At 51.8% G+C, this 14,022-nt stretch overlaps 1 protein-coding gene across 2 annotated transcripts in view; it reads left to right on the plus strand.

Moving 5' to 3' along the window:
- The first annotated feature begins 4,390 nt into the window (after nucleotides 1–4,390).
- CTDNEP1 (CTD nuclear envelope phosphatase 1) overlaps nucleotides 4,391–14,022 on the plus strand; it is a 92,902-nt gene continuing 83,270 nt past the window's right edge. Inside the window, exon 1 of one of the 2 annotated variants that reach the window (XM_073564072.1) lies at nucleotides 4,391–4,735. In XM_073564072.1, the coding sequence (XP_073420173.1) occupies nucleotides 4,421–4,735 (315 nt within the window). In that variant the 5' untranslated portion in view covers nucleotides 4,391–4,420. Of the gene's footprint in view, nucleotides 4,745–14,022 lie in introns of both variants that reach the window. The other variant, XM_073564071.1, reaches the window with a different exon arrangement.

Consider the following 14,022-nt stretch of genomic DNA (forward strand, 5'->3'; position numbering starts at 1 on the left):
ATGTGTCCGTCCCCCGCGTTATATAGTGATAATGTGTCCGTCCCCCGCGTTATATAGTGATAATGTGTCCGTCCCCCGTGTTATATAGTGATAATGTGTCCGTCCCCCGCGTTATATAGTGATAATGTGTCCGTCCCCCGCGTTATATAGTGATAATGTGTCCGTCCACGTGTTATATAGTGATAATGTGTCCGTCCCCCGTGTTATATAGTGATAATGTGTCCGTCCACGTGTTATATAGTGATAATGTGTCCGTCCCCCGCGTTATATAGTGATAATGTGGACGGACACATTATCACTATATAACGCGGGGGGACGGACACATTATCACTATATAACGCGGGGGGACGGACACATTATCACTATATAACACGGGGGACGGACACATTATCACTATATAACACGGGGACGGACACATTATCACTATATAACGCGGGGACGGACACATTATCACTATATAACGCGGGGACGGACACATTATCACTATATAACGCGGAGGACGGACACATTATCACTATATAACACGGGGACGGACACATTATCACTATATAACACGGGGACGGACACATTATCACTATATAACACGGGGACGGACACATTATCACTATATAACACGGGGACGGACACATTATCACTATATAACACGTGGACGGACACATTATCACTATATAACGCGGGGACGGACACATTATCACTATATAACGCGGGGACGGACACATTATCACTATATAACGCGGGGACGGACACATTATCACTATATAACGCGGGGACGGACACATTATCACTATATAACACGGGGACGGACACATTATCACTATATAACGCGGGGACGGACACATTATCACTATATAACGCGGGGACGGACACATTATCACTATATAACGCGGGGACGGACACATTATCACTATATAACGCGGAGGACGGACACATTATCACTATATAACGCGGAGGACGGACACATTATCACTATATAACGCGGGGACGGACACATTATCACTATATAACGCGGAGGACGGACACATTATCACTATATAACGCGGGGACGGACACATTATCACTATATAACGCGGGGGACGGACACATTATCACTATATAACACGGGGGACGGACACATTATCACTATATAACGCGGGGGACGGACACATTATCACTATATAACGCGGGGGACGGACACATTATCACTATATAACGCGGGGACGGACACATTATCACTATATAACGCGGGGACGGACACATTATCACTATATAACGCGGGGGACGGACACATTATCACTATATAACGCGGGGGACGGACACATTATCACTATATAACGCGGGGACGGACACATTATCACTATATAACGCGGAGGACGGACACATTATCACTATATAACACGTGGACGGACACATTATCACTATATAACGCGGGGACGGACACATTATCACTATATAACGCGGGGACGGACACATTATCACTATATAACGCGGGGACGGACACATTATCACTATATAACGCGGGGGACGGACACATTATCACTATATAACGCGGGGGACGGACACATTATCACTATATAACGCGGGGACGGACACATTATCACTATATAACGCGGAGGACGGACACATTATCACTATATAACACGTGGACGGACACATTATCACTATATAACGCGGGGACGGACACATTATCACTATATAACGCGGGGACGGACACATTATCACTATATAACGCGGGGGACGGACACATTATCACTATATAACGCGTGGACGGACACATTATCACTATATAACGCGGGGACGGACACATTATCACTATATAACGCGGGGGACGGACACATTATCACTATATAACGCGGGGACGGACACATTATCACTATATAACGCGGGGACGGACACATTATCACTATATAACACGGGGGACGGACACATTATCACTATATAACACGGGGACGGACACATTATCACTATATAACACGGGGGACGGACACATTATCACTATATAACACGGGGACGGACACATTATCACTATATAACACGGGGGACGGACACATTATCACTATATAACGCGGGGACGGACACATTATCACTATATAACACGTGGACGGACACATTATCACTATATAACGCGGGGGACGGACACATTATCACTATATAACACGGGGGACGGACACATTATCACTATATAACACGTGGACGGACACATTATCACTATATAACACGGGGGACGGACACATTATCACTATATAACACGGGGACGGACACATTATCACTATATAACACGTGGACGGACACATTATCACTATATAACGCGGGGGACGGACACATTATCACTATATAACACGTGGACGGACACATTATCACTATATAACGCGGGGACGGACACATTATCACTATATAACACGGGGGACGGACACATTATCACTATATAACACGGGGACGGACACATTATCACTATATAACACGGGGGACGGACACATTATCACTATATAACGCGGGGACGGACACATTATCACTATATAACACGGGGGACGGACACATTATCACTATATAACACGGGGACGGACACATTATCACTATATAACGCGGGGACGGACACATTATCACTATATAACGCGGGGACGGACACATTATCACTATATAACGCGGGGACGGACACATTATCACTATATAACACGGGGGACGGACACATTATCACTATATAACACGGGGGACGGACACATTATCACTATATAACACGGGGGACGGACACATTATCACTATATAACGCGGGGACGGACACATTATCACTATATAACGCGGAGGACGGACACATTATCACTATATAACGCGGGGGACGGACACATTATCACTATATAACGCGGGGGACGGACACATTATCACTATATAACGCGGGGGACGGACACATTATCACTATATAACGCGGGGACGAACACATTATCACTATATAACACGGGGGACGGACACATTATCACTATATAACACGGGGGACGGACACATTATCACTATATAACACGGGGGACGGACACATTATCATTATATAACACGGGGACGGACACATTATCACTATATAACACGGGGGACGGACACATTATCATTATATAACACGGGGACGGACACATTATCACTATATAACGCGGGGGACGGACACATTATCACTATATAACGCGGGGACGGACACATTATCACTATATAACACGGGGGACGGACACATTATCACTATATAACACGGGGGACGGACACATTATCACTATATAACACGGGGGACGGACACATTATCATTATATAACGCGGGGACGGACACATTATCACTATATAACACGGGGGACGGACACATTATCACTATATAACACGGGGGACGGACACATTATCACTATATAACACGGGGGACGGACACATTATCACTATATAACACGGGGGACGGACACATTATCACTATATAACACGGGGGACGGACACATTATCACTATATAACGCGGGGACGGACACATTATCACTATATAACAGGGGGACGGACACATTATCACTATATAACGCGGGGACGGACACATTATCACTATATAACACGTGGACGGACACATTATCACTATATAACACGGGGGACGGACACATTATCACTATATAACACGGGGGACGGACACATTATCACTATATAACACGGGGGACGGACACATTATCACTATATAACACGGGGGACGGACACATTATCACTATATAACACGGGGGACGGACACATTATCACTATATAACACGGGGGACGGACACATTATCACTATATAACACGGGGGACGGACACATTATCATTATATAACACGGGGACGGACACATTATCACTATATAACACGGGGGACGGACACATTATCATTATATAACACGGGGACGGACACATTATCACTATATAACGCGGGGGACGGACACATTATCACTATATAACGCGGGGACGGACACATTATCACTATATAACACGGGGGACGGACACATTATCACTATATAACACGGGGGACGGACACATTATCACTATATAACACGGGGGACGGACACATTATCACTATATAACGCGGGGACGGACACATTATCACTATATAACAGGGGGACGGACACATTATCACTATATAACGCGGGGACGGACACATTATCACTATATAACACGTGGACGGACACATTATCACTATATAACACGGGGGACGGACACATTATCACTATATAACACGGGGGACGGACACATTATCACTATATAACACGGGGGACGGACACATTTTCCTCACATATAGACATTTCTGTCAGGAGACATGCTGCTCTCCCGCACACCTCCGGCTGTACAGTTTTGTTCCCGCTGCACATAATCTTTATATACGCGGAGGAGTCAAGTTAAAGACAGGGCGCATGCGTGCTAAAACGAAGACGCCTCCGATAAAGGGACGCATGCGCATCACACATCCTGGAGAGCATGCTCCGTACAGTGTCGTGTGTTTCGCGCAGTCGCAATGAGAAGCCGGCAGTGAATCCGCGCAGGCGCAGTGGTGACGTGTCCGGAGCGGAAGTGACGCGGGCGCTCAGCCATGGCGGCTGTCAGACGGCTCCGCGGCGGTCCTGTGGCCGCAATGTGAGAGGAGGACGCGGCCTCCCTCCGCCCGCTGCCCAAGCCGGACCCCTCACCTGCTCGCCCGGGATGATGCGGGCTCCGGGACTGCTCGGCCTGCGAGGATTCCTGGCGTTCACGGCCAAACTGTGGAGCTTCCTGCTGTATCTGCTGAGGAGACAGGTCCGCACCGTGAGTATCCGCCGCAGGGAGCCCCGGGCCGAGAGCGTGGGGAGCAGCGACATGCGAGAGCGCCGAGCGTGGGGAGCAGCGACATGCGAGAGCGTGGGGAGCGGCGAGCGCGTGGGGAGCAGCGACATACGAGAGCGGCGAGAGCGTGGGGAGCTGCGAGAGCGTGGGGAGCAGCGACATGCGAGAGCGCCGAGCGTGGGGAGCAGCGACATACGAGAGCGTGGGGAGCGGCGAGCGCGTGGGGAGCAGCGACATACGAGAGCGGCGAGAGCGTGGGGAGCTGCGAGAGCGTGGGGAGCAGCGACATACGAGAGCGTGGGGAGCATCGAGCGAGTGGGGAACAGCGACATGCGAGAGCGCCGAGCGTGGGGAGCGGCGAGAGCGTGGGGAGCTGCGAGAGCGTGGGGAGCAGCGACATGCGAGAGCGCCGAGCGCGTGGGGAGCAGCGACATGCGAGAGCGCCGAGCGCGTGGGGAGCAGCGACATGCGAGAGCGCCGAGCGCGTGGGGAGCAGCGACATGCGAGAGAGCCGAGCGCGTGGGGAGCAGCGACATGCGAGAGCGCCGAGCGCGTGGGGAGCAGCGACATGCGAGAGCGCCGAGCGCGTGGGGAGCAGCGACATGCGAGAGCGCCGAGCGCGTGGGGAGCAGCGACATGCGAGAGCGCCGAGCGCGTGGGGAGCAGCGACATGCGAGAGCGCCGAGCGCGTGGGGAGCAGCGACATGCGAGAGCGCCGAGCGCGTGGGGAGCAGCGACATGCGAGAGCGCCGAGCGCGTGGGGAGCAGCGACATGCGAGAGCGCCGAGCGCGTGGGGAGCAGCGACATGCGAGAGCGCCGAGCGCGTGGGGAGCAGCGACATGCGAGAGCGCCGAGCGCGTGGGGAGCAGCGACATGCGAGAGCGCCGAGCGCGTGGGGAGCAGCGACATGCGAGAGCGCCGAGCGCGTGGGGAGCAGCGACATGCGAGAGCGCCGAGCGCGTGGGGAGCAGCGACATGCGAGAGCGCCGAGCGCGTGGGGAGCAGCGACATGCGAGAGCGCCGAGCGCGTGGGGAGCAGCGACATGCGAGAGCGCCGAGCGCGTGGGGAGCAGCGACATGCGAGAGCGCCGAGCGCGTGGGGAGCAGCGACATGCGAGAGCGCCGAGCGCGTGGGGAGCAGCGACATGCGAGAGCGCCGAGCGCGTGGGGAGCAGCGACATGCGAGAGCGCCGAGCGCGTGGGGAGCAGCGACATGCGAGAGCGCCGAGCGCCTGGGGAGCAGCGACATGCGAGAGCGCCGAGCGCGTGGGGATCAGCGACCTATGAGAGCGCCGAGCGTGGGGATCAGCGACCTATGAGAGCGCCGAGCGTGGGGATCAGCGACCTATGAGAGCGCCGAGCGTGGGGATCAGCGACCTATGAGAGCGCCGAGCGTGGGGATCAGCGACCTATGAGAGCGCCGAGCGTGGGGATCAGCGACCTATGAGAGCGCCGAGCGTGGGGATCAGCGACCTATGAGAGCGCCGAGCGTGGGGATCAGCGACCTATGAGAGCGCCGAGCGTGGGGATCAGCGACCTATGAGAGCGCCGAGCGTGGGGATCAGCGACCTATGAGAGCGCCGAGCGTGGGGATCAGCGACCTATGAGAGCGCCGAGCGTGGGGATCAGCGACCTATGAGAGCGCCGAGCGTGGGGATCAGCGACCTATGAGAGCGCCGAGCGTGGGGATCAGCGACCTATGAGAGCGCCGAGCGTGGGGATCAGCGACCTACGAGAGCGCCGAGCGTGGGGATCAGCGACCTACGAGAGCGCCGAGCGTGGGGATCAGCGACCTACGAGAGCGCCGAGCGTGGGGATCAGCGACCTACGAGAGCGCCGAGCGTGGGGATCAGCGACCTACGAGAGCGCCGAGCGTGGGGATCAGCGACCTACGAGAGCGCCGAGCGTGGGGATCAGCGACCTACGAGAGCGCCGAGCGTGGGGAGCAGCGAGATGCGAGAGCGCCGAGCGTGGGGAGCAGCGAGATGCGAGAGCGCCGAGCGTGGGGAGCAGCGAGAGCGCCGAGCGTGGGGAGCAGCGACATGCGAGAGCGCCGAGCGTGGGGAGCAGCGACATGCGAGAGAGCCGAGCGTGGGGAGCAGCGACATGCGAGAGCGCCGAGCGTGGGGAGCAGCGACATGCGAGAGCGCCGAGCGTGGGAAATGTTACCTGCGAGAATGAAATGAAAGCGGAAAGTCTGAACTTCAACTGCATCTGTATTTTATTGTTTAAAATTCATTGTGGTAATGTCTAGAACCAAAATTAGAAAAATGTTCTCTGTCCAAATATATATGGACCTAACTGTATAGTGTATGACGACCGGGGGCGGTGTGTGTGTATATAGTGTATAGTGACCGGGGGGCGGTGTGTGTATATAGTGTATAATGACCGGGGGGCAGTGTGTGTATATAGTGTATAGTGACCGGGGGCGGTGTGTGTGTATATAGTGTATAGTGACCGGGGGCGGTGTGTGTATATAGTGTATAATGACCGGGGGGCGGTGTGTGTGTATATAGTGTATAGTGACCGGGGGCGGTGTGTGTGTGTATATAGTGTATAGTGACCGGGGGCGGTGTGTGTGTATATAGTGTATAGTGACCGGGGGCGGTGTGTGTATATAGTGTATAGTGACCGTGGGCGGTGTGTGTGTATATAGTGTATAGTGACCGGGGGCGGTGTGTGTGTATATAGTGTATAGTGACCGGGGGCGGTGTGTGTGTATATAGTGTATAGTGACCGGGGGGCGGTGTGTGTATATAGTGTATAATGACCGGGGGGCGGTGTGTGTGTATATAGTGTATAGTGACCGGGGGCGGTGTGTGTGTATATAGTGTATAATGACCGGGGGCGGTGTGTGTGTATATAGTGTATAATGACCGGGGGCGGTGTGTGTGTATATAGTGTATAGTGACCGGGGGCGGTGTGTGTATATTGTGTATAATGACCGGGGGCGGTGTGTGTGTATATAGTGTATAGTGACCGGGGGGCGGTGTGTGTGTGTGTGTGTATATAGTGTATAATGACCGGGGGCGGTGTGTGTGTATATAGTGTATAATGACCGGGGGCGGTGTGTGTGTATATAGTGTATAGTGACCGGGGGCGGTGTGTGTGTATATAGTGTATAGTGACCGGGGGGCGGTGTGTGTGTGTGTATATAGTGTATAGTGACCGGGTGCGGTGTGTATATAGTGTATAATGACCGGGGGCGGTGTGTGTGTATATAGTGTATAGTGACCGGGGGCGGTGTGTGTGTGTATATAGTGACCGGGGGCGGTGTGTGTGTGAGTGTGTGTATATAGTGTATAATGACCGGGGGCGGTGTGTGTGTATATAGTGTATAATGACCGTGGGCGGTGTGTGTATATAGTGTATAGTAACCGTGGGGGGTGTATATAGTGTATAGTGACCGGGGGCGGTGTGTGTGTATAGTGTATAATGACCGGGGGCGGAGTGTGTATATAGTGTATAGTGACCGGGGGCGGTGTGTGTGTATATAGTGTATAGTGACCGGGGGGCGGTGTGTGTATATATTGTATAGTGACCGGGGGCGGTGTGTGTGTGTATATAGTATATAGTGACCGGGGGCGGTGTGTGTGTGTATATAGTGTATAGTGACCGGGGGCGGTGTGTGTGTATATAGTGTATAGTGACCGGGGGCGGTGTGTGTGTGTATATAGTGTATAGTGACCGGGGGCGGTGTGTGTGTGTATATAGTGTATAGTGACCGGGGGCGGTGTGTGTGTGTGTGTGTGTGTGTGTATATAGTGTATAATGACCGGGGGCGGTGTGTGTATATAGTGTATAGTAACCGGGGGGGGGGGGGGGTATATAGTGTATAGTAACCGTGGGGGGTGTATATAGTGTATAGTGACCGGGGGCGGTGTGTGTGTGTGTGTATAGTATATAATGACCGGGGGCGGTGTGTGTGTTTATAGTGTATAATGACTGGGGGCGGTGTGTGTATATAGTGTATAATGACCGGGGGCGGTGTGTGTGTTTATAGTGTATAATGACCGGGGGCGGTGTGTGTGTATATAGTGTATAGTGACAGGGTGCGGTGTGTGTATATAGTGTATAATGACCGGGGGGCGGTGTGTGTGTATATAGTGTATAGTGACCGGGGGCGGTGTGTGTGTATATAGTGTATAATGACCGGGGGCGGTGTGTGTGTATATAGTGTATAGTGACCGGGGGCGGGGTGTGTATAGTGACCGGGGGGCGGTGTGTGTGTATATAGTGTATAGTAACCGGGGGGGTGTGTGTGTATATAGTGTATAATGACCGGGGGCGGTGTGTGTGTATATAGTGTATAATGACCGGGGGCGGTGTGTGTATATAGTGTATAGTAACCGTGGGGTGTGTATATAGTGTATAGTAACCGTGGGGGGTGTATATAGTGTATAGTGACCGGGGGCGGTGTGTGTGTGTATATAGTGTATAGTGACCGGGGGCGGTGTGTGTGTATATAGTGTATAGTGACCGGGGGGCGGTGTGTGTGTGTATATAGTGTATAGTGACCGGGGGGCGGTGTGTGTGTGTATATAGTGTATAGTGACCGGGGGCGGTGTGTGTGTGTATATAGTGTATAGTGACCGGGGGGCGGTGTGTGTGTGTATATAGTGTATAGTGACCGGGGGCGGTGTGTGTGTGTATATAGTGTATAGTGACCGGGGGCGGTGTGTGTGTATATAGTGTATAGTGACCGGGGGCGGTGTGTGTGTATATAGTGTATAGTGACCGGGGGCGGTGTGTGTGTGTATATAGTGTATAGTGACCGGGGGCGGTGTGTGTGTGTGTGTATATAGTGTATAATGACCGGGGGCGGTGTGTGTATATAGTGTATAGTAACCGGGGGGGGGGGTATATAGTGTATAGTAACCGTGGGGGGTGTATATAGTGTATAGTGACCGGGGGCGGTGTGTGTGTATGTAGTGTATAATGACCGGGGGCGGTGTGTGTATATAGTGTATAGTGACCGGGGGCGGTGTGTGTATATAGTGTATAATGACCGGGGGGCGGTGTGTGTGTATATAGTGTATAGTGACCGGGGGGCGGTGTGTGTGTATATAGTGTATAATGACCGGGGGCGGTGTGTGTGTATATAGTGTATAGTGACCGGGGGCGGTGTGTGTGTATATAGTGTATAGTGACCGGGGGCGGTGTGTGTGTATATAGTGTATAGTGACCGGGGGCGGTGTGTGTGTGTGTGTATATAGTGTATAGTGACCGGGGGCGGTGTGTGTGTATATAGTGTATAGTGACCGGGGGCGGTGTGTGTGTGTGTGTATATAGTGTATAGTGACCGGGGGCGGTGTGTGTGTGTGTATATAGTGTATAATGACCGGAGTGCGGTGTGTATATAGTGTATAGTGACAGGGTGCGGTGTGTGTGAGTGTATAGTGACCAGGGGGCGGTGTGTGTATCTAGTGTATAGTAACCGGGGGGCGGTGTGTGTGTATATAGTGTATAGTGACCGGAGGGCGGTGTGAGTATATAGTGACCGGGGGAGGTGTATGTGTATATAGTGTATAATGACCGGGGGCGGTGTGTGTATATAGTGTATAGTGACCGGGGGGCGGTGTGTGTATATAGTGTATAGTGACCGGGGGCGGTGTGTGTGTATATAGTGTATAGTGACCGGGGGCGGTGTGTGTGTGTATATAGTGTATAGTAACCGGGGGCGGTGTGTGTGTGTATATAGTGTATAGTGACCGGGGGCGGTGTGTGTGTGTATATAGTGTATAGTGACCGGGGGCGGTGTGTGTATATAGTGTATAGTGACCGGAGGGCGGTGTGTGTATATAGTGTATAGTGACAGGGTGCGGTGTGTGTGTGTATATAGTGTATAGTGACCGGGGGCGGTGTGCGTGTGTATATAGTGTATAGTGACCGGAGGGCGGTGTGTGTATATAGTGTATAGTGACCGGGGGCGGTGTGTGTGTGTGTATATAGTGTATAGTGACCGGGGGCGGTGTGTGTGTGTATATAGTGTATAGTAACCGGAGGGGCGGTGTGTGTATATAGTGTATAGTGACCGGAGGGCGGTGTGTGTATATAGTGTATAGTAACCGGGGGGCGGTGTGTATCTAGTGTATAGTAACCGGGGGGCGGTGTGTGTGTATATAGTGTATAGTGACCGGGGGGCGGTGTGTGTATATAGTCTATAATGACCGGGGGGGCGGTGTGTGTATATAGTGTATAATGACCGGGGGGCGGTGTGTGTATATAGTGTATAATGACCAGGGGGCGGTGTGTGTATATAGTGTATAGTGACCGGGGGGCGGTGTGTGTGTATATAGTGTGTAATGACCGGGGGGCGGTGTGTGTATATAGTGTATAATGACCGGGGGTGGTGTGTGTGAGTGTATAGTGACCGGGAGCAGTGTGTGTATATAGTGTAAGTGACCGGGGGCGGTGTGTGTGTATATAGTGTATAGTGACCGGGGGGGGTGTATAATGACAGGGGGCGGTGTGTGTATAGTGTATAATGACCGGGGGCGGTGTGTATATAGTGTATAGTGACCGGGGGGGGTGTATAATGACAGGGGGCGGTGTGTGTATAGTGTATAATGACCGGGGGCGGTGTGTATATAGTGTATAGTGACCGGGGGCGGTGTGTGTGTATATAGTCTATAATGACCGGGGGGCGGTGTGTGTATATAGTGTATAATGACCGGGGGGCGGTGTGTGTATATAGTCTATAATGACCGGGGGGCGGTGTGTGTGTATATAGTGTATAGTGACCGGGGGGGCGGTGTGTGTGTATATAGTGTGTAATGACCGGGGGGCGGTGTGTGTATATAGTGTATAATGACCGGGGGCGGTTTGTGTGTATATAGTGTATAGTGACCGGGGGTGGTGTGTGTGAGTGTATAGTGACCGGGAGCAGTGTGTGTATATAGTGTAAGTGACCGGGGGCGGTGTGTGTGTATATAGTGTATAGTAACCGGGGGGGGGGGATGTGTGTGTATATAGTGTATAGTAACCGGGGGCGGTGTGTGTGCATATAGTGTATAGTGACCTGGGGCGGTGTGTGTGTATATACTGTATAATGACCGGGGGCGGTGTGTTTGTATTTAGTGTATAATGACCGGGGGGGGGGGGGTGTATCAGGGCTGTGGAGTCGGAGTCGGTGCTCATTTTGGTGGAGTTGGAGTCGGTATAAAATGGACCGACTCCGACTCCTAAAATATATAATAAATTGGGTGCAGTAATTCAATGCAGAATATGCTGAATATTTTTTCATAGGAGTTTGGGAAAGTTATGAAATGTCCTATAAATGGCTGTTATATTCCTGATCTAAGGCTACATTCACACACAGCGTTTTTCCTGTGTTTTTTGAGGATATGTTTTTCAGCTGCAAAAGCAGATCATCTTTTTAAAAAACTGCATCACCTGAAAGGTTTTTGAGCTCATAGATAATGTTTTCAATAGCAAAAGCAGATTAGAAATCTGCTCTATCTATATATCCATTTATCCATATCTGTCTATCCATATCGTATCTGTACCAAAAAGAATGAAAACCGGGTAGTACACCAATATATATTCTGTTCTATCTAAACATCTTGATTATTGGATCATAAAAATGATTAAATGTCTGAGGTTCACATTGTACTACAATAAATTTTTCACTTAAATATAAGCAATATGTGTCGGAGTCGGAGTCGTGGAGTCGGAGTCGGTGTAAGGGAAATTGAGGAGTCGGAGTCGCAGGTTTGGCTTACCGACTCCACAGCCCTGGTGTGTATATAGTGTATAGTGACCAGGGGGGGGGGTGTATATAGTGTATAGTGACCGGGGGGGGGGTGTGTATAGTGACCGGGGGCGGTGTGTGTGTATATAGTGTATAATGACCGGGGGGCGGTTTGTGTGTGTATAGTGTATAGTGACCGGGGGCGGTGTGTGTGTATATAGTGTATAATGACCGGGGGGCGGTGTGTGTGTATATAGTGTATAGTGACCGGGGGCGGTGTGTGTGTATATAGTGTATGGTAACCGGGGGCGGTGTGTGTATATATAGTGTATAGTGACCGGGGGCGGTGTGTGTGTATATAGTGTATAATGACCGGGGGGGCGGTGTGTGTGTATATAGTGTATAGTGACCGGGGGCGGTGTGTGTGTGTATATAGTGTATGGTAACCGGGGGCGGTGTGTGTATATAGTGTATAGTGACCGGGGGCGGTGTGTGTGTGTATATAGTGTATAGTGACCGGGGGGCGGTGTGTGTGTATATAGTGTATAGTGACCGGGGGCGGTGAGTGTATATAGCGTATAGTGACCGGGGGCGGTGTGTGTGTATATAGTGTATAGTGACCGGGGGGGGTGTGTGTGTATAGTGTATGGTAACCGGGGGGCGGTTACCATATAATGTATACTATACCTGGGGCGGTGTATAATGACCGGGGGGGGGGGGGGGTGTGTGTATAGTGACCGGGGGCGGTGTGTGTATATAGTGTATAATGACCGGGGGGCGGTGTGTGTGTATATAGTGTATAATGACCGGGGGGGCGGTGTGTGTGTATATAGTGACCGGGGGCGGTGTGTGTGTATATAGTGTATAGTGACCGGGAGCGGTGTGTGTGTATATAGTGTATAGTGACCGGGGGCGGTGTGTGTGTGTATATAGTGTATGGTAACCGGGGGCGGTGTGTGTATATATAGTGTATAGTGACTGGGAGCGGTGTGTGTGTATATAGTGTATAGTAACCGGGGGCGGTGTGTGTATATATAGTGTATAGTGACCGGGGGCGGTGTGTGTGTATATAGTGTATAGTGACCGGGTGCGGGGTGTGTGTGTATAGTGACCGGGGGCGGTGTGTGTGTATATAGTGTATAGTGACCGGGGGCGGTGTGTGTGTATATAGTGTATGGTAACCGGGGGCGGTGTGTTTATATATAGTGTATAGTGACCGGGGGCGGTGTGTGTGTATATAGTGTATAGTGACCGGGGGCGGTGTGTGTGTATATAGTGTATAGTGACCGGGGGCGGTGTGTGTGTATATAGTGTATAGTGACCGGGGGCGGTGTGTGTGTATATAGTGTATAGTGACCGGGGGCGGTGTGTGTGTATATAGTGTATAGTGACCGGGGGCGGTGTGTGTGTATATAGTGTATAGTGACCGGGAGCGGTGTGTGTATATAGTGTATAGTGACCGGGGGGCGTTGTGTGTGTATATAATGTATAGTAACCGGGGGGGATGTGTGTGTATATAGTGTACAGTAACCGGGGGCGGTGTGTGTATATAGTGTATAGTAACCG

This window comes from Dendrobates tinctorius, unplaced genomic scaffold, assembly GCF_039654945.1.
Source record: "Dendrobates tinctorius isolate UK_male_01 unplaced genomic scaffold, ASM3965494v1 ptg000424l, whole genome shotgun sequence".
NCBI lineage: Eukaryota > Metazoa > Chordata > Amphibia > Anura > Dendrobatidae > Dendrobates > Dendrobates tinctorius.